General features: G+C 36.6%; 3 protein-coding genes across 3 annotated transcripts; all 3 read right to left on the bottom strand.

Annotated features, from left to right (window-relative positions):
* Nucleotides 1-7,501: 7,501 nt before the first annotated feature.
* On the bottom strand, nt 7,502-10,511 carry rwdd1 (RWD domain containing 1). Its single transcript, XM_051720165.1, has 7 exons — nt 10,345-10,511; nt 9,855-9,920; nt 8,747-8,877; nt 8,515-8,658; nt 8,198-8,330; nt 8,031-8,093; nt 7,502-7,796 (listed from the first exon to the last, which is right to left on the bottom strand). The coding sequence occupies exons 1-7, from the start codon at nt 10,415-10,417 to the stop codon at nt 7,684-7,686; spliced, it is 723 nt and encodes a 240-aa protein (XP_051576125.1). The 5' UTR covers nt 10,418-10,511; the 3' UTR covers nt 7,502-7,683.
* Nucleotides 10,512-11,196: 685 nt separating this feature from the next.
* Nucleotides 11,197-15,756, bottom strand: LOC127453628 (calcium homeostasis modulator protein 5-like). Its single transcript, XM_051720163.1, has 2 exons — nt 15,068-15,756; nt 11,197-14,941 (listed from the first exon to the last, which is right to left on the bottom strand). Exons 1-2 carry the CDS (start codon nt 15,623-15,625, stop codon nt 14,552-14,554), a joined length of 948 nt encoding a protein of 315 aa, XP_051576123.1. The 5' UTR covers nt 15,626-15,756; the 3' UTR covers nt 11,197-14,551.
* An 835-nt stretch (nt 15,757-16,591) lies between these two features.
* calhm6 (calcium homeostasis modulator family member 6) lies at nt 16,592-21,196 on the bottom strand. The gene is made up of 2 exons (XM_051720162.1): nt 20,573-21,196; nt 16,592-17,445 (listed from the first exon to the last, which is right to left on the bottom strand). Exons 1-2 carry the CDS (start codon nt 21,110-21,112, stop codon nt 17,017-17,019), a joined length of 969 nt encoding a protein of 322 aa, XP_051576122.1. The 5' UTR covers nt 21,113-21,196; the 3' UTR covers nt 16,592-17,016.
* Between the last annotated feature and the right edge of the window lie 201 nt (nt 21,197-21,397).

The raw sequence follows: 21,397 nt of genomic DNA, 5'->3' as shown, positions 1-21,397 counted from the left end.
CCCTTGTGTTCCCAAAATGATGCTGCTAAATGTGTTCTTATCAAATTTGTGTTTGTATTGCATTTGGTTAATACAGTTAATGCTGCCTAAAGAAATGAAAACAAAACTCAATTTAAGGTGAACGTGTCTTGTATTATTTTATGATTTAATCACTTTCGTCTTTGTTTCTTTAATACAAAGAAATATATTACTGAACCTGCAGAGTTGCATTCAGAATGCATGTTAAGCGCAAACTGGTCCATGGAAATAAAGCTAACTAAACTCATAGCACCTTCTGAGATGATCGGGGATCATTTGCAACATTCTTATAGACAACATTATTCTTGCAAACAGTTTTCAGATGAGTGAAACAGAGAAAAAAGTGTAATAACTCTACATGCGCTTGTTCCACGAGACAGACTCGTGCTGCATACCTCTGAACAAACAGGGAATCAGACATGAGCATTGACAGCTTTTCTTAGACTATTCTTAAAAATATAATAAGTGTGTTTCTTCAAGCACGCGTCTTTGTGTCTAACAGCATTTCTTGTCATGTGTCACTCCGAGATGTCTTACAGGTCACCCGCCCGCCTGTGGGTAGATGAGCAAAATTACTCACGCTTGAAATCCATTTAAACGAGGGAGTAGCTCACATTCTTCACTTCTCTTGCAACACATCCGTGAGCTTGCGGTAGACAAAAGCTAATTTGTCTGGGGGGAGGGGAGAGGAAACGAACTGGAGTGTGGTCTAAACAATCGAACCAATTGTGAAAGCACCCTTAGAGACAACGATGTGCCACTAATCAGTGTTGGGGATAACGCGATAAAAGTAACGTGCGTTATGTAATTAGTTACTTTTTTCAAGTAACGAGTAAAGTAACGCAATATTTTTTATTTAAGACCATAATATCTGAGTTATTTTTTAAATAAGTAACGCATTGCTTTTGTACACCTCTCCTTTCCCTGTACTGTGATAAATCAGGAGTAAAAGTGTGCAAACTTCGAGGAGGGGCATGATGGGGATTGTAGTTCTAGAGAGTGGGAGGCTTACTAGAGATGTTCAGTGAAGTTGTATTATGTGTGTGCATGATGGCCGTTGTAGTGTGCGCATGATGGGTAATGAAGTGCTAGAGAGTATGAGCCATGCTAATCAGAGAGGAGGACATTGCTTTCATTCCTTTTAGCTTGGGATTTAGAAATAAAAAAGACTGGCATGGCCAGGGGCTGCATTAGCTGAAAACTCATCTACTGATTTAAATATATATATATATATATATATATATATATATATATATATATATATATATATATATATGGGTAATTATTACAAATGCTGTCTGACATTTGACAGATTCAGGTTTTGAAGGGAGGCTGTGTGATTTCATAAATGTTGCTCCAGAACTGAAACGAATGGAAGTATGACGGCAATGGAAAATAGAACCATGACAGCAATTTTACAACTTTTCCCGTCAGAGTGATAAAGATTGATTTCTAGCACAACCCCTATGGCAAATGATTTGTTTGAAGAGCAGAGAACAGCATGCATTTCTGTAGAATCCTTCCCAGTGATGTGGTCATGAATAAAATGAGAAAACACAGCTTCATGAACACTTTTCATTGATCCCTTCTCCTGATTGGTCAACTTCAGGCAGATCGCCAAATCCTCTAGTTCAACCTCACGAATTCAAGCCGACAGGTCACATATTTTTTAGACAGTTTTAAAAATTACCGGGAGGTTGTGAGCTGCTTGTAAGCTTACTTGGCTCTGCTCCCAATTCCTCTCACAGGATGCCAGCCGCGACCACACATGCACCAACGATTTCCACGCGATCACTCCCGCACAACAGCCGAAAATCGTGAGTGTACGTCCGCCTTTGCATAATTTACTCTTCCTTTTTGGTAATTTCATGACTTACTAACAGACAACATAACTGCAACGTTACGGGCCCATAATTTCATTACCATTAAATTACTGATTCACAACGTCGTCTTTAAGTCCTCCTAATGTCCAAAGCTTACCCAGAATGGTCCAGTTACGTAATGTATCCTACGTAATATTTGGGTAATTCTGTGACTTATTGGCAACGTAACTGCAACGTTGTAGGTCCGTAATATAATTACCACTTCACCATCCGATTCCAATTCCACTTTTTTTACGTTCTACTATGTGATCTAAAAAAAAAAAAAGTCAAGCCGCAACACAGGAAAACTATGACAGATTTGTGTTGTAGCAGTTTAATAATTGCTGTCATTCAAGTTTTGTACAATTTATTTGGATGATTGAATGGACATGAAATCTTAAAAAATGTGTCATTATAAAACAAAATGTTTTCATACTAATTAGTATTTCATGCATTGTTTGCTTTTGTATCTGATGATTAATCATTTTTACATTTAATAATCGTAATCCTCTGCACAATATAAGAGCCTGCATGTCAAATTCAAGTATATATATATAAATATATATATATATATATATATATATATATATATATATATATATATATATATATATATATATATATACCCAGTGATTTGAATTAGATCTGTTGGGAGAGATCCACAAAATGTGCATAAATCAAATGCCTGCATATTTACACAATAACAAATTGAAACCACAGTAACTTTGCAATGTGTTTTGATGACCAGAATTAGCTATTTAAAATGTATAAAACGCCTCCAGTCGCAGCATAGAAAAAGAAAATCTCTCTAATAGAATGTTGCTTTTCGCAAAGTTAAAACATATTTAACATGATACGCATAAACAATGATATTTTAATATAGTGATGGATGGGAAATACACAATACATACTGTAATATAACAGCACGAGCACGCGCATCATCTGAACTGAGCGCGCGCACGGAACTGCGTCTGACCGGACCGTTTGTTTTTCTGTGGTTTCACAACACAATATAAAAATGTCTTAAGTTATGAAACTAACACTAGAATATTTCTATATTTACATAAAGCCTGCCATAATCCCGTCTGACAGCAGATAAACAGGCAACGCGTATTTCTGAGGCACTATTTTTTACTTCTGCTGCGTCTGACAGGAGAGTTCGTTTTTCTGAGGTAAAACACATATTACTTCTCAACAAACAAACGACTTTTATTACAAATGTACGTTCCAAAGTTACGTTGTGGCAACGAACCTAGGAATTTCACTTTTCCGGTTGTCACAACCAGTGGCGTATCCAGGACATTGTTACTGGGGTGGCCAAGATGGGGCACAGACCTAGTGTGGGGTGGCGATACTGGGAGAACCTTTATGAATGGCACATGATCAAAATGTGTAAATATCGCATTGCTTTGCTTCAACATCTACACATGTAGAATAAATTAATTCTTAAACTCATGTTAGCATTCACTGAAGTGTTTGTATTCAATATCAGACTGTTGTTTTGTCATTTGACAGTTTTCTATTCCTGTTCTATTTCAACCTATTACAGTTTCTGGGAATCTCTGGTTATTTTAACATAACATCCATTTTTAAATCAGTAATTGTTTAGGAAAAGTCAGTTACACATTTTTAAGAGCTATTCTCATTGTAGAGAATTAATCTGCATATAACATCAGATATAGTGTATAATCATAAAAAGATACAAGTACAGGTGATAACTGATTGAGGCGCAATTCAATCAATCATTCAATCAATTATTCATTCATTTATTAGCTATAACTGCACTGTCCAGCAGAAATATTGTTAAATTGGGTACAAATCAGTGTGTGAAATTGGCTATATCTGTCTGGAAACCCCAAAATTGCAGATTGAGCTCTGAATACAGTAAAAAACTAAACTTACAGTGTCTTCTCAGGTTTATTTTCCACATGTTCTGATAGCTTCAATTACTTTGAATATTACCAAATAAAATAGTTAGTCAAACCATTTGCGGCATTTAAGTGCAATTTGCCCTGCCTCTGCATATTTAAAATATCAAATAATAAAAACTTTGAAGATTTTATTGGTCTGACTGACCAATAATACACATGAAGAGCTCATAAATAACTCATGTAAAGATTTAAAGTACAGTCACAGCACAAACCCTTCCATTTCACACACAGGTTAGCCATATATATAAATTTAGCTATTGAACATATACATCTGTAAAACACTTTACACACCTCCGTCATTAAATCAGAAAACATGGCATTTCATATTTCATGTCAATATAAAGATAACATGCTGAATGTGGTGTAGGGTCTAGCATACTCTTTACCTACTGTAACAATGAAAAAATGTTTTCACATTCACATGGAAATTCGGGATAAATTAAACGATAGATTAGATGAACATACCTCTCAAATAACAGCTTTCTTTTTGACCACAAATCGACGTCGTCAACTCATTGGAAGTTGGAGGTAGACGCTAGCTCGTATCAGCTTCGTGCTTCTGAACGACCGTTATACTCCAGTCTTGGCGCCCGCTGCGGCACCTGCCTGACCACCCGCGGCCTGCCCCACCCGCCACTGATCAAAGATCAGCTCACACAGCTTCAGTTCCACCACTACTATAATAGTCAGAAATATAAAACTGACCCTTGGTCAGTGTGGTTCTAAATCAACAAATGACCTGAGATGTCATCTTTGATTGACAGGCGTTTCTATTGGTTCTTCGTTTTTGTGTTGATGAACAATCAGTTCTGGGGTGGCCACAGGGTGGCCAATGAGCTTTCAGGGGTGGCCCAGACCACCACAGGCCACCCCCTAAAATCGCCACTGGTCACAACGTAATCAGTTACGTTGCCACTACGAAAGTTTCGTAATGGCCACGTAATCTGTGTAGCGGGGCGCACACACATAAGCACGCGCACAGTCATACTCATAAGTTAACTAATACGCTTGAATGTTCCTACGGAGACTACTGTATAACATCGATTACCGAGGTGGCTGACACTACGAAATCAAAGACAGAATATGTAGCCAGTGTACTAGAAACTAAAGGCAGTTTCGCACGGTACGGGAACCCACAACTAGTAAAACTGCACGCGCCATTTGTGCAGCCAAGACGGTGCTTTCATCGCGATTTCGTCCTAGTTAAGAACATTAAATCAAGAACTACAGTGAGTCAAGTCACCCACATCACGTCTTTCACAGTTTACTAAAAACAACATATCGAAATAAAAAATAAAAAAAAATCAGAAAAATAGTATTAATATTTGTCTATTAAGTATTTTTTAGGCGTAATGTATCTACACATGTAGGCTTCTGTAGTCTCTTGTGGTCCACTCAGTGTTGTCAATTTAGCTTCATACACAAACTCTGCCATCGAATAATAGATTTTATATTCCATATTTAAATTATAAACAAAAAATGTCTTAATATCCTAATATTTTATTGTGCATAGTTAGCGTGAATGGTGGACAAATGGTGTAAAAGAACATTTTAAGCAGCTCGTCAATGCTTTGAACATAGTAAATCAATAATAAATAGGTGCTGTTTATCTGTTTAGAGTTGCTGTCTGCTTTAGCAATAAAGATTTTTTAAGACTACTTAAAAGTTACACAGTTAAATCTATTTTGGGCTAATTCAAGTGGACCACAAGAGACTACAGAAGCCTATATGTGGATGCATTGCGCCTAAAAAAAGACTTAATAGCCCAATATAATTTTTCTGATTTTTTTTTTTTTTTTATTTCGATGTGTTATTTTTTTAGTAAACTGTGGAAGACATGATGTGGGTGACTTGACTCACTGTAGTTCTGTAGATTTAATGTTCTTAACCACGATGAAACCACAATGTGAGCACCGTTTTGGCAGCACAAATTGCGCGTATAATTTTACTAGTTGAAAGTTCCCGTGCCGTGCCTTTAGTTTCTAGTACATTGGCTAAAAAAATCTCGAGTCCCAAAGGCTCGAGTCCAAGTCAAGTCAGAGTAAAAATGCATCAGAATCCATAAAAATTGGACTCGTCGTGACTCCGATTCAAGTCCGAACTCAAGTACCCCAACTCTATCTTGTACATTACATATGAGGAAATGACCAAGGTGTGGTTGATTTTCATGAGATAAATGAGATGTAAATAAAACAGCAGAGGAAGATCATTGTAAGAGTCTGATTTCTTTACTCAAAATATAACTTGCTGTTTACTTATCAGGCATGTATTCTTGTAGGACTTGTGGTCAGTCGTTGAAAGGATCAGTTTGTTCTTGGGGAAGTGCTTGACACCACAGCAAGTGAATGGTGTTGTAGAACACTACAACTAAAAAAATATGTAGAACAATCCTCAAGCCAATTACAAACGGGTTTCCAGCAGACTGCTGAACCACCAACAGGGGCCATCCCTGAGGAAAGGTATTAAACCTCTTTTTGTAACTTCACATGGGCTCTATTTCTAGGATAATGTTCACTACCAGTAAAAATGATCACTTAATCAAATCAAAAACATCTTTACAAACCTCAATATCTTGAATGTGCTTCCATCCATCTTGTCATTTCTACTGTAAACTAAAGCTTGATTTAAAAAAAAATTATCTAGTGAATAATTGTTTGCAGAAAAAAAATTCTGTACAATATTATTGTACAAGAACCAAGTCCCTAATTATTTCCTTAATTAGTTTGAATATATATATATATATATATATATATATATATATATATATATATATATATATACATGTCAAGTTTAGATAAGAGTTTAATCTCACTGTTTAACTCTACACAGGAACCATTGGTGACTGGATGAATTACTTCACTGTGGCACAGAATGAGAGATTTGACAGAGTTTACTGACAGAAGATGAAAGTCATTCCTCTTTCATCTGGGATATGAGTGGTCATCACGTCATGATTTTTTAAAAATTCATTTTCATCTTGTTTACCCAACAGAGGACAAGTCACCTCTAAACACCTGAGATGTAAAACAAATCTTTGGCCTTTGGTTTAGATTCAGAAAGTGCATACTGAATATGGATAAATAAAAATTTTAATATTCAGTATAAATGAAAATGGTGGAGTATTTGGTGCAAATGAAGAAGGGTTTGCTGAAGGGTTTTGTATATTTCCAATGGCAAGTTCAAGGGTGTTCAAAAGTAATCGTGAGATGACTTACTACTGCCCTCTTCTGGAATACTGTGGTTTTTGCAATTACTTTTGATAGTAAGTGCACAAAAATATATAAGACTATATTTGTAAACTTTCGCTTATGAATTTTGTTAGTGAAACACAAAGTAATTAAGAGCAGTAATGTAAATGCAAAATAAAAGATCACTGCATACACAAACATATTTAAATACTGAAATGCTCTTATACATATGGAGGTTATAACCCGTCTTTAACCAAATTTCAAAGAGATTCCATTTCACCCAGTTTTTTGTTAACTGTTATTAAATGTACTTGAAAATCAACCTTTGTATACATTTTATACACACAGAATACAGTCAGAGAGGAGGATGGAAATAATAGGGAGAAAAGTGGTGCCAATACACACCTTATTATTGCATGTTGGCTACCTGCCAAGCCACTTCTCTGTTGAACATCAGCCTTTCTGTTTTCTTATGTCAATGAAGCCAGTCAGCAGAGTAGAACATGTTGATGGATTTTAATTGCAATAATTGTACAAATTATGGTACGTTATTGTAATATACAGCATCATAGATGGTAGTGACTAAAAAGTTTGTGTTTAGAATGGTTGAGCTGAAGTCATGCTCCACAAGGCAGAAGATGTTGGCATGTATAGCAATCATGTTTGGTTGGGTGTTAACACACTTCAGTCTTCATCACTACCCAGATCCAGTGGGTTGAAATCAGGGTCATCTTCATCCAGGTCCAAATCATCCATGTCTTGGAATAGGGACTCGTCCACTTCCACACTGTTCCCACCTACAGGGGCAAAGCAAAGAGGACAAAAGTTTAAGGACAACAGAGTTTGTTTCTAAAGGCTCAAAGAGTGCGGCTAGTTTTGTTGTGGAGATCGTTGCAGAAGTATTCCATCTAAGTGCAATAATCCCATCTCTTCCTTGCCCATCACTAGTTATGTACTCCTTGATTTGCAACCCATCTATGCACATGTCATATTTAGCCTACATAGAATAGAATATTTTGTACATTACTTACCATCCTCCAAAAACTGAATATCTGATGTGTCAAGATTATGGTCTGTCTCAAAGAGCTGTTTTCCTGTAGCAGAGAGCAAGTAAATGAGAAAATGACCAACAGGTGTATCAGATTTTAGTGTCTACACTTTATTTTCCATCTCAAATTACTGTATATTAGAGACCCACCTGTGAGTTTTCCCTTTGCCGCCTGCTCCTCTTCTTTCTGCTTTTTCCTCTTTAGTTCTGTTATTTCTTGTTCAAACTTTGCTTTCCATGATAAAAAGTTCTCAATTGTGACCACAGTACCTTGGAATGCAACCTGTATAGAAAAGATCAGACCAAAAGAAGAGCACTTTCCATTTTAATACAAATTATGCAACTACCAACAAAGCTAACATTCAAGAACATATCATTATTTAAAGCAATATTGCTTAGCAATTTGGTTATGGTCTTCATATGCACAATGTTTAGCTACATTCAGAGGGTACATCCTCAGAACAAACCTTTTCAGCTTCTTCAGCCTCTCTATCTTTTCTTTGTTTCTCCTCTTCTCTTCTGCTCTTAATCTGGTCAACTATTTCATTAAGTTTCTCTTGCACAGCTGTCACTAACGTGAATATCATAACCATTCCCAGGTTTTCTTCGGCCTACAAAAGAGAGACAAGTGTTACCCATCTTGTGCACTTTGTCAATTGTTAATTTGTCACTGATGGGTAAAATGTTGGGAATGCAAACCTGTTGCTTTAAAAGTGCCAGAATATCTTCTGCATCTGAATCTTCCAGGTTCTCCTGTGAATTGATCTCCCAGAGAGGGGGCTCGTCTGGATATTTCTCCACATATGTAAATTTTAGGGTCACCTCCACCACTAAAACAGACAGAAAGCACATTGGCACTGAATGTTTGGATTTTGGAAGTGGTGATATGAGAGGGTTATAACACCTTTTAAAGGAATAGCCCAAAAATGAAATTTCTCTCATCATTTACTCACCCTCATGTCATCCCAGATGTACATGACTTACTTCTGTTGAACACAAACAACGATTTGTAGAAAAATATCACAGCTGTTGGCCCATTTAATGCAAGTGAATGGTGGCCAGAAATCTGAAGCTCTAAAAGGAACCTACAGGCAGCATTAAAGTAATCAATAAGACTCCAGTGGTTAAATCTATATCTTCAGAAGCGATATGATAGATGTGGGTGAGAAACAGATCAAATCAAGTCCTTTTTTACTATAAATTCTCCTCCCTGCCAAGTAGGTGGCAAAATGCACGAAGAATGCGAAAAACAGTGAAAATAAAAATAAAAGTGGACATTTACAGTATGGTAAATAGGACTTAAATACTGATCAGTTTCTCACCCACACCTATCATATCGCTTCTGAAAACATGGATTTAATCACTGTTTTTTGTTTTTTATGTGACATTTATGTGATTTTTGGAGGTTCAAAGTTCTCGCCCACATTTAATTGCATTGAATGGACTAACAGAGCTCAGATATTTTTTTTTACAAATCTTTGTGTTCTAAAGAAGAAAGTAAGTCATACTCATCTAAGATGGCATGAGGGTGAGTAAATGATGAGAGAATTTTCATTTTTGGGTGAACTATCCCTTTAACCAATGAATTTCCATGACTTTTCCAGTCGTTTGATTATTCAATTAGGTATAACTAGAAAACAAAAACAACTATTCACTATACAAAATTCTAATACTTTTTAGTCATTTTTTATTTCTGTCACCGTGAGAACCCTGTTTGAACTCCACTTTTATGATGATGAAAGAACAAAACAGGTGGGCATGTTAATTAATAATGAAATAAAAATATTTAAAATAACCAGTCACTTACTCTCATCATTTTCTCCAGCATCAGACGTAACTGTAATGGTGAAGCTTGTAGGCCCTTCTGAAAGCACTGCGTGAGTGGAGAAAGAATATCTCAGGAACTATACACATGAACTACAGAGTTCATAGTTACTATTTCCTACTCACTGGTAGTATACAGGTTTGTGTCACCAGAGTCTGAGCAACAGACACTAAAACTTAACAAATATCTAATGTTTGAACCAACATTTCAGTAATAGCTGCACTGAATGTAGCACAAATGTCTAAATCTTATGTTTAATTTACTGTTAGCTGTTAACATTTGCTTGACATCTTATTGCTGGTCATAGTTTACATTCTATTTAAATCTGTAACAACCAAATGTGCTGCTATAGAGTATGTTATCACAGAGGAGACTGAGTCGCTCGTAACTTTGTTTCATGAAAAGCTAGGAGCTAACGGAAAGCGACGCAAACATATAGGCATCAAACTACATAATTAGCAGTCAATCTCACCTGTAAACGAGTCTGGATAAATGGACTCTATTGCTTCTAGTTCATTCCGCTGCTCCTCGCCGTAGTCTGTCATTTTATGTCAAAAATGTCCATAGATTAGAGCTTGCATGGAAGAAACGTGCGCTAAGGCCCAGCTGGTATCGATGGTATCTGTGATCATTTCTAATGTCTTAAATGAAACATGTTAGTACAAATTATTCCACCGACACGATGCCATTGAAACAATTTTTCTCGTTATTAATTGTGCATTTATCGCGAATGTGTTTTTCCAAAATAAACAATGAATGAAAAACAACCATGCATGACAAGTTCGATTCTGGCATGGATTATATTGCCTGGCGGTCCCTTTACATGTCCAAAACTTACGCTCTACCATCAAAGCAAGTATTTATTTTTTACTAAAGCATATATTTAAATGTGCATTTATATATGTAATTATAAATATGTAATCAGGTTTAAATAATACATTTTACACATTTGTAAACATACCGCCAAAATACTAAGGCACATTTATTGTTTCTTTTTTGAAATCATAAAAATTTATATAGGCACTCCTTCAAACAGTGTAAGTGTCAAAAACAGTGTTTTATATATATATATATATATATATATATATATATATATATATATATATATATATATATATATATATATATACAGTATATATTAGTGTTAGTAGCCATTTGCCATAGTTCTGGTACTTGTAGCCACAATTCATATTTATTTAAATTAAAACCGAGTATGAAATAACTTATTCGGCATACATTTCCCTGTTTTTTAGTAGGCTCTTTGTTTGAGATATTTTGCAATTTGACCATATTTTGATTGGTATGTTGCCTGTTGCACAAACCTATTCATGGCATAAATCTGGATTTATACACTGCTGAGTCTGACCATCAATAAATAGGTCATTCAAGCTGGTCACCACCAGGCTGTCTATTTCAGTAGGGAAGACAACATTACAATTTTCCATTTTCTTTTAATTAAAGCATAGAAATACAGTATAGGTTAATACATACATACTGTACTTATATACAAGCAATACAAAAATCCACATTAAAATAGATTATAACATAAATATAATAGGGCGAAGCAGGAAATAAATACAAAAATGATTATATCAGTACAAAATTGCAAAAAACAAAACAAACTTAAAACAAATAAACAAAATAAATAATACAAATAAATAAATAACTGAAAATGCATTATTCACTTCCTACATACATGCAAAACATATGATCATTTCCCTCAGTTACATTATTACAACCAATGAGAGAGGCAGGCGGACTGTGTGCTTTTGTAATTGTAGTTCCCATATTTCATGGGGAACACCTCACAATTGTGGAAGTATTGCTTTAGTGTTCCCATTTTCTGTGTATTTATTTAAATATCTGGTTATTATGGCTACTTATTTTTAAATTTATTCTAAACTGTATTTTTAACCTTTTTAGCACATATAGTATTCAACCAGCCTGACATAAAAAAAAAAAAAAAAACGAGCAAGCTAATTTTGTTGTTTTTGCCATGTTGTTTTTGGAAATTATACAACCTCAATTCAGAAAAAGTTGGGACAGTATGAAAAATGCTAATGAAAACAAAAAGGAGTGATTTGTAAATTATATTCACACTTTGCTATATTGAAAGCACTACAACTAAACATCATATTATGTTTTTCCTTGTGAATTTAATTGTTTTTTTTAATAAATGTACAGTCAGATGATTGCAACATGCTCCAAAAAAGTTGGGACAGTCGAGTGTTTACAATTTTGAAACATCATAATTTCTTCAAACACTTATTAAGCATTTGGGCACTGAAGACACAAGTTTGTTAATTTTAGAAAGTGGAATTTCCCTCATTCATCCATTATGCAGTTCTTCGGCATTACAATTTTACAGGGTCTTCATTGCCGCATTGTGCGCTTCATAATGCACCACACATTTTCAATTGGAGACAGGTCAGGACTGCAGGCAGGCCAATCTAGCACCCGTACTCTCTGCTTTCACAGCCATGCACTGGTAATCCGGGCTGGATGTGGTTTGGTGTTGTCCTACTGGAAAATGCAGGGATGTCCCTGGAAAAGACGGTGCTGGATGGCAGTATATGTTGCTCCAAAATTTGTACATATCTGTCTGCATTAATGGTGCCCTCACAGAGGTTCGAGTTACCCATGCCATGGGCACTGACACACCGCTGGCCCATACAGACACTTGCTTTTGGACCTGACACTGATAAAAATTTGGATGGTCCTTTTCCTCTTTGGCCCGGAGAACACGATGGCTGTGTTTTTCAAACACTATTTGAAATGTGGACCAAAAAACATGATTCCACTGTTCTAATTTCCATCTAAGATGAGACTGAGCCCATGGAAGTTGGAAGCCCTTCTGAACTGTGTTGATGTAGGGCTTCTGCTTTGCATAGTAAAGTCTTAACTTGCATCTGTGGATGCAGCTGCAAGTTGTGTTGACTACTAAGGTTTACTAATGTAATCCTAAGCCCATGTTCATGATATCCATTACAGATGAATTATGTTTTTTAAGAGAGTCACGTCTGAGGGATCAGAGATCATGCACATTAAGAAGTTGTTTTCGTCTTGCCCTTTACGCAACGAGATTTGACCATATTTCTTGAATTGTTTAACTATATTGTGCACTGTAGAGGGTGAAATACCCAAAATCCTTCCAATTTGTCTTTGGGGAACATTGTTCTCAAAGTGCTGGATTATTTGCTGAAGCATCTGTTGGCAAAATGACAAGTCTCGAATGATCCTTGCTCTTGAAGGACAAGGCTGTTTTTGGAGGCTCCTTATATACTATGACACGATTGCTTCACGTGTTTAACATCTCCTGTTTCACATCACCTTGTTATTTTAACTCGTCAAATTGTTATTAGTCTTAAATTGCCCCTGTCTCAACTTTTTTGGAGTGTGTTGCAATCATCTAATTTGAAATTACTGTATATTTAAAAAAAAAAAAAAACTATGAAATTCACAAGGTGAAACTTCATATAATGTGTAGTTGTAGTGCTTTCAATATAGCAAAGGGTGAATATAATTTACAAATCACTACGTTTTGTTTTTAGCATTTGTCATACTGTCCCAACTTTTTTGTAATTGGGGTTGTAGTCCATTGCTGAGTTTTAACCTGAGTATAATGAAGTGTCTGAACATTCTCCTTTACAAACAATGCAGGAAATAGACACCACAAACATGCTGGTAACCAGCACCTCACCCTTTTGTAGTAATGTAAATAAAATAGTTTCTGTTCTTATGTGTTGAAAGGCTATTCTAAGAGCATTGTGTTCTGAATGCAGGAATTTCTATGCAAAGCTGATCTGTTGGGTAAAGTTACTAAAGAAAGGTTGAAGAAAATGAAGTGTTTTTACAGATGCCTGGTCATAATGTGGGTTTCCTGTTTGTCACATCATCTACTTGAAACCAGCAAAGGAAACAAGCATATAGGTTTGCTCATTATATGTTTTGTTGAAGGGCATAAGCACAATGTGGCTGTATTATAGATTTTAATCAATGTTTTGAATTTACTCAGTTATTTTGTTTAGAGTTATTTTAAGAAGATAATTTAATTACTACAAGACACTTATCAATAATATTGTGCAAATGTTAAAACTTATTATGCAATGGTCTTTTGAAGTTATTATGCATTAATGTACAAAACACACTGCCTGGTCTACATGGAGAGGGTGGAAAAGATTTTGAGCCGTCTGACAAATTCCCTGAGAATAATTTCTTTTCCCCCCTTTTTTGACATTTTAAACCTGCAGCATTCAAACCAAACAACCCTCAGATTATCTGAAAGTTGCTTTCAATAATAACATCTATATTGCCCCGCTGCTAATGAAAACATCTTCCATCAGAGAAACACCTATTAAAGCAAGCTCAAATTTCTGTCAGCATCTCTTTGTGGCCTGAGACCTGTTGCTTCAGTGGTAGCTAAATGAAAGTGGATGTGACTAGTGTAAATGGTAAGCATTTTGAATTGCGCAGTGTCCACTTCCTCAATGGACAAAACAAAACTTTCAGTGGGTGTGTTTTCAACAAAAATTCTGCAAAAATTCACAGCGGCTGTCAGTCATGTTCTGGGCTATATATATATAGTTTTTTACACTAGTTACTCAAATGTACAATGACTTGTTTACATCATTGGTCATATTGTTTCAATTCATTTACCAAGTTCATGCAGCTTTGTGACTCTATACCATCTCTATGCCATCTTCCATCTGTAAAACAGGATGCTTCTCAGGGCTGTAATCCCGATCGCCGCACTCCACATATCTCTGCAGGTTGCTGTAGTACTGTTCACTTTGCGTAAATGTGTATATTGAGGAGATCTCCTCCCAGGCCTTGTGGTTTGGAAAGGAAAACGGTTCGGGACTTTTGTTGTCAAAGAAGCTCTTGAGGTTCCTTTCTGCCAGTTTGGTGGCGTAGTCTTCAGCAAATGTCTCAAACTTTTCCTTCTCCTTCTGCATGTAGATTTTCCAGAAAGTTAACTGAAGGTAGCTTACCTGAGAGCGACAGTTCTTAAAGCATGTGCCAATCAGTGCTGCTATTGCCGAAAAGATAACGATGGACCAGCCAAGGATCTGCACGCACAAAATCAAAGATTAAATTGTAAGCTAATGCTTCTTGACAGTATTTATGAAATTCACAGTATTTGAGTTCTTTGCTGTTGCTGTAAGTGTCTGTCGCAATAACATAGTTGTGCTTACTTGTGACTGAGCTCGAAGCATTAGTAGCAGTTCCTTATTATCATCTGGAGACAGCTGAGACTTGCTGCAGGGCACTTGGGCTAGCTCTTCCCGGCACTCAGGTGTCTTGTTTTTGCAGAAAAGGTCTACCACCATGTTTTTATCCAAGCCACTGACAGCACACTCGTAAAAGGTTCCATTGAGCAGTGCTACACAAAGCCACATAATGGGCGCAATGCAAGCTCCAGCAAGTACTTTAATAAACACTGTCAAGCAACTCAAACAGTTACCCTTGGGGCAGAGTTTGAAAGGGTTGAGACAACACCCAGTATATAATCGCCAAAAACGTGTACTAACAAAGAGACTGATGATCATGAAGACAATAGCTGGGCCGAGCAGAAATGTTACTCCATAGACAAAATTCTGTTCACGGTTGCACGGACACTGGAAAGAAACCATGGAGAAAATTCGTTCACTGCCTATTGTAAAAATGGCCATGAAGCTATAGCCAATAGTACTCTTCTGATTGGTGAGGAACCGTAAGACGGTCTTAAAAGAATCCATAGTTGGTACAGACATATCCAAAATAAGTAGTTGATAGTCAATGCACAGATGATGGTGGAATTTGACAGAGATGATAACTGCTGTGGCTGCAAATCTGTACACACAATGGCACTCCCTTTTCTCTCTCTGTGATTTTCACTTTTCTTTTCCACACCCTCCCTGATCTCCGCCTTTTCTTTCCCTGGTTTTGACTGCAACTCATCAAACCCCTCCCCTTTTCACCCTTTTCCCCTCCCACTCACTCAAGGGCTGCCACCAAAACATTGGGTTCTGTTGGAATACAAAACTAAATAAATAAAAAAAGAGCACATCTGTGCATTTACCCATTACGCAAAAGCAGTCAAACAAACGAGATACCACCACTGGATTGTATTATTAATTGGTATTATTAATTGGTTGAAAACTGAGCCATACAAACTTAAATTTGGAAGTCACAATGCGCTTTTATTATGGTGGAATTTGGAGGGTTGTAGCATTGGAATGTTGGAATGTAGAGGCTGGTAGCATTTACCCAGTGTCTTCACAAGACAGAGAATTTGTGCTTGTAATGCAAAACAAAGAGGTTTATTGCAACATAATATGTAAAATTCGGACAGAAGGAAGTGATTTGCGCTGGTATGAGAAGATTTTCTGTTCTGTGTTCTTGCCCCACTGTTGTGATCAGCATTCCTCCCATGACTCCTTTAAGGACTAAGCTTTCACGCTAACAACTAATGGTAGATTGATTTTTTTTAAATGAGCTTTTTGCAATGTGTTTTTCACAAATTTACATGATTACATCAAAAAATTCCCCAAACTGCTGTTTGAAATATGAGATGACATACATCATACCATCATCTTCCAAACTAAAAAAATATAGCATAAAGTATTATGATCTATTATATTTATGGCATAGGTTGATGAAATGACACCAAAATTAAAATGTTACATTGTACTGTAACTGATTGTTTTCAGTCCTCTTAAGAAGTGGAGAGGGCAAAAAATATTTCTTTTTTTTTATTGAGGAAAATACCTTTCTTTCTACATGATGATCAGTTGCGTTTTAAGAAAAATATGCATAGCTGATTAATGTAAACAGTCTACTTGCCACAAACACAAAGTGCAATTCAGAATAGTTTGTACTATTCACATGAAAAATCATATTGAAGAAAAAAAAATCAAATAACAAAATCCTCATGGAAATTAAAATAATACAAATGGTATTAATCAAAAGAAAAGCTACAATTAAAAAACAAAAGAACAATAGACTGACTCTAGAAGGCACAGGAAAGAGAGAGAAATAAGTGATCTCTCCAGTTCTGTTTATGCATGTGCCCATAATGTCATAATAAACGAAGAAAGCTGTCAATTAGAGGAGCACTGCTAAACCATACTGTACATGCTTTTCAGACAGCATATGTACACATCTACATGACAAGTTTGCCCTCGTCCAGAAAAGCCAGCGCTGCTGGGTTTGAAAAATCATTTTCAGACCTCACTGAAGCCCGCGCTGTTGGATTTTCAAGGTCCTCACAAGTGCACACGTACTTGTGCAGGATGCTGTAGTAGTCATCCATGGTTTGGAACTTGTAGAAGGAGGAAATCTTCTCCCAGGCTTTTTTGGGAGGACTCTTCATAGGAGTGGGTTTGGTTAACTCAAAGAAACTTGTTAAGTTTCTCTTCGCGAGCTTTTCAGCATGCTGAGCTGTGTAGCTGTCCAAAAACTCACTCTCCTTCTGAGTGTACATCCTCCAAAACTTCAGCTGCATGTAACTGATTGGAGAATGGCATCTTGCCACGCATGTAAGCAGAAAGGTGAACATCATTACAGAAGCTATCAGGATCCAACCAAGAACCTAAAAGTATTTTCCAGAATTATGCAAATGATTCATAACACTTTACATTAATGTTCCTTTTGTTAAGGGTTTATACATTATAAAGGGGTTCCTTAATGACGAAGTCATTTACAAATCCATTTTAAATCATTGATATGCAGTTGTAACAACCTAAATTAAAAAGGGTGACTTTTATGCAATACTTGCCTAATAGTGAGCATTTTAATTGGCTGTAAATGCTTAAAGGTGCACTCAGTAACTTTTGTCTTTGCGTCATCTTGGACTTACACTGACACCTAGCAGCTAGGATGCAGCATCTTTTAAAATTAATCGTTTTCAATTTCAGTACCATTGTAGAAATTTAGTATTCACAGTCCGCCATGATTACATTAATCAATGAGTGAAAGTGTAAATAACAGGACAGTTACTGAGATTAAGCGAGTAGTATTCGGCTGGTCATGTGATTCTAACATGGCAGCCCCCATGTGTGGACACTCTCCATTTAGAATAAAACAACTTTTATAAGGTCACTTATATGACTGGAGTCTTCATTTTAATGTGAGTGGTCATGATTTCCAACATTTATAGGAACATTTCAATTCATGTCTTTAGGAGTTAAACTTTTTTAATGAGGAAAAAAATTATTGAGTGCACCTTTAATAAATACACTTAATTATACTTGTATTAATGCCCAAAACATGCCCCTAATTCATGATTTATGTCACAATGCAGCAAAAAATAAATACAATTAAAATCAGGATTATGTCATTTTGCTACATTTTTGAATTATTATATTACTTGTGAGTTGTGTCCCAACTAGTCCTTTCAGGTCTTCATACTTATTCATAATATACAGGTGCATCTCAATAAATTAGAATGTCGTGGAAAAGTTCATTTATTTCAGTAATTCAACTCAAATTGTGAAACTCGTGTATTAAATAAATTCAATCCACACAGACTGAAGTAGTTTAAGTCTTTGGTTCTTTTAATTGTGATGATTTTGGCTCACATTTAACAAAAACCCACCAATTCACTATCTCAAAAAATAAGAATATGGTGACATGCCAATCAGCTAATCAACTCAAAACACCTGCAAAGGTTTCCTGAGCCTTCAAAATGGTCTCTCAGTTTGGTTCACTAGGCTACACAATCATGGGGAAGACTGCTGATCTGACAGTTGTCCAGAAGACAATCATTGACACCCTTCACAAGGAGGGTAAGCCACAAACATTCATTGCCAAAGAAGCTGGCTGTTAACAGAATGCTGTATCCAAGCATGTTAACAGAAAGTTGAGTGGAAGGAAAAAGTGTGGAAGAAAAAGATGCACAACCAACCGAGAGAACCGCAGCCTTATGAGGATTGTCAAGCAAAATCGATTCAAGAATTTGGGTGAACTTCACAAGGAATGGACTGAGGCTGGGGTCAAGGCATCAAGAGCCACCACACACAGACGTGTCAAGGAATTTGGCTACAGTTGTCGTATTCCTCTTGTTAAGCCACTCCTGAACCACAGACAACGTCAGAGGGGTCTTACCTGGGCTAAGGAGAAGAAGAACTGGACTGTTGCCCAGTGGTCCAAAGTCCTCTTTTCAGATGAGAGCAAGTTTTGTATTTCATTTGGAAACCAAGGTCCTAGAGTCTGGAGGAAGGGTGGAGAAGCTCATAGCCCAAGTTGCTTGAAGTCCAGTGTTAATTTCCACAGTCTGTGATGATTTGGGGTGCAATGTCATCTGCTGCTGTTTTTCCATTGTGTTTTTTGAAAACCAAAGTCACTGCACCCGTTTACCAAGAAATTTTGGAGCACTTCATGCTTCCTTCTGCTGACCAGCTTTTTAAAGATGCTGATTTCATTTTCCAGCAGGATTTGGCACCTGCCCACACTGCCAAAAGCACCAAAAGTTGGTTAAATGACCATGGTGTTGGTGTGCTTGACTGGCCAGCAAACTCACCAGACCTGAACCCCATAGAGAATCTATGGGGTATTGTCAAGAGGAAAATGAGAAACAAGAGACCAAAAAATGCAGATGAGCTGAAGGCCACTGTCAAAGAAACCTGGGCTTCCATACCACCTCAGCAGTGCCACAAATTGATCACCTCCATGCCACGCCGAATTGAGGCAGTAATTAAAGCAAAAGGAGCCCCTACCAAGTATTGAGTACATATACAGTAAATGAACATACTTTCCAGAAGGCCAACAATTCACTAAAAATGTTTTTTTTATTGGTCTTATGATGTATTCTAATTTTTTGAGATAGTGAATTGGTGGGCTTTTGTTAAATGTGAGCCAAAATCATCACAATTAAAAGAACCAAAGACTTAAACTACTTCAGTCTGTGTGCATTGAATTTATTTAATACATGAGTTTCACAATTTGAGTTGAATTACTGAAATAAATGAACTTTTCCACGACATTCTAATTTATTGAGATGCACCTGTATATAATAAAGCCTGATAACCATTAAACCTACAGAAATGCATGCACATAGGTTTCTAATGCTTGCAACTTCTTCATATATCTCCACTTTAAATTAAGGTACATTTTCATAGGTTACTAATGTTGAATATGTGTTATTAAGCATCTCACTATTTGGCAGGTATGGCATAAAGTCACCCTTTTTATGCATGTTGTTATAACCACATATCAATTATTTATAATGCATTTGCAAATGACTTATTAGTCATTAATCACCCCCTTTATAAACCCCCAACCAAGGGAACCAATTATTCAATGTGATACTAGCACATGTTTCATTTGAACAAATAGTTACTTCCTTTACAGTGCACTGTAAACGAGGTAGCTATTTGTTCAAATAAAACATCTGATTTGTTGAAGAATATCACGATAGAAATGATTATCTAAGAAGACATAATTATGAACACAAATAACAAGAAAAATATGTGGGACAATCTGTAGAATCCATCGAAATTTGTAGTCTATAGCCTATGCTATTATAGTTTGCCATCCTGTCAAATGATTACTTGTTAAGGATCGTATTTAATATGCGTATATGTAAACTCTTTAAATAAATAATTTGATCGAGGAGCCATTTGGGAAGGCTAGAGATAACTCTGTTGTAAAGTTGGGCTATGTGCTGAGGTAAGATTCTTTCTGCTGTGAAAGTTTCTTTTTTTTTTTTTTGTGCTCACCTGCGATTCCGCGCGTATGATGGAAAGAACAGCCACTCTCTCGCTTTTCGGGACACTGGTTCCATCACACGGGAACTGTTCCAGCTCTGTCCGACAGTGAGGATACTTGTCGTTACAAAGGTGACTACTGAAGAGTGTAACATTGGCACCAGTCATTGCACACTCGAAGTAAACCCCTTTGAGAAGAGCAACTGCAATCCAGCTGAGAGGTGCGACCATTGCGGTCACGCTGATTTGAAGAAAAACGCACAAAAAGCCAAATGTGTAATTAAAGCGACATAGTTTCCTTTTCCTAAGGCACAGACCAGTGAATAACTTCCATGTTTTATTGCTCAACATGTAACTTAGGATGAGCAGAGCAAGTGCGGGTACGAGAAGGCAGACGTTCCCGTAAATAAAATTCCAATCATTGCAAGGACAACTAAAAGCAAAGACCGAGAAGACGTGCTCGCTACCCACTGTTAAAAGAGCAATCAGTCCAAATCCCAAATTGGTTTGCTGTGTCTGGGTGAATTTAAGAAGAGGTTTTAAGTGCTGCATGTCTGAAATCTCAAAGTCGTAAACACTGTTCTTTTACAACAGCCCATGAAATGACACTATCTGTTCCGTTATCTGACTGTTTGAGTGAGTGTCACCTTCAAGCGGTTGTGCAACACGCAGTGCACATACTGTAGAGTCTGCAAACGGCTCTATATTTAATCTGGGCAGAACAATCGTTCAAAGTTTGATTTTCGGTTTGAAGTTTGAAGTTTCAATGGGAATGATTTTCGGTCGAAAACAACGTATCGAGAAACTTGATCAAACCAAAGCAAAAAGGAATATTCC

This window comes from Myxocyprinus asiaticus, chromosome 16 (assembly GCF_019703515.2).
Source record: "Myxocyprinus asiaticus isolate MX2 ecotype Aquarium Trade chromosome 16, UBuf_Myxa_2, whole genome shotgun sequence".
NCBI classification, from domain to species: Eukaryota; Metazoa; Chordata; class Actinopteri; order Cypriniformes; family Catostomidae; genus Myxocyprinus; species Myxocyprinus asiaticus.
Note: the sequence above shows the minus strand (reverse complement) of the source record. Positions and strands in the feature narration are given on the sequence as shown.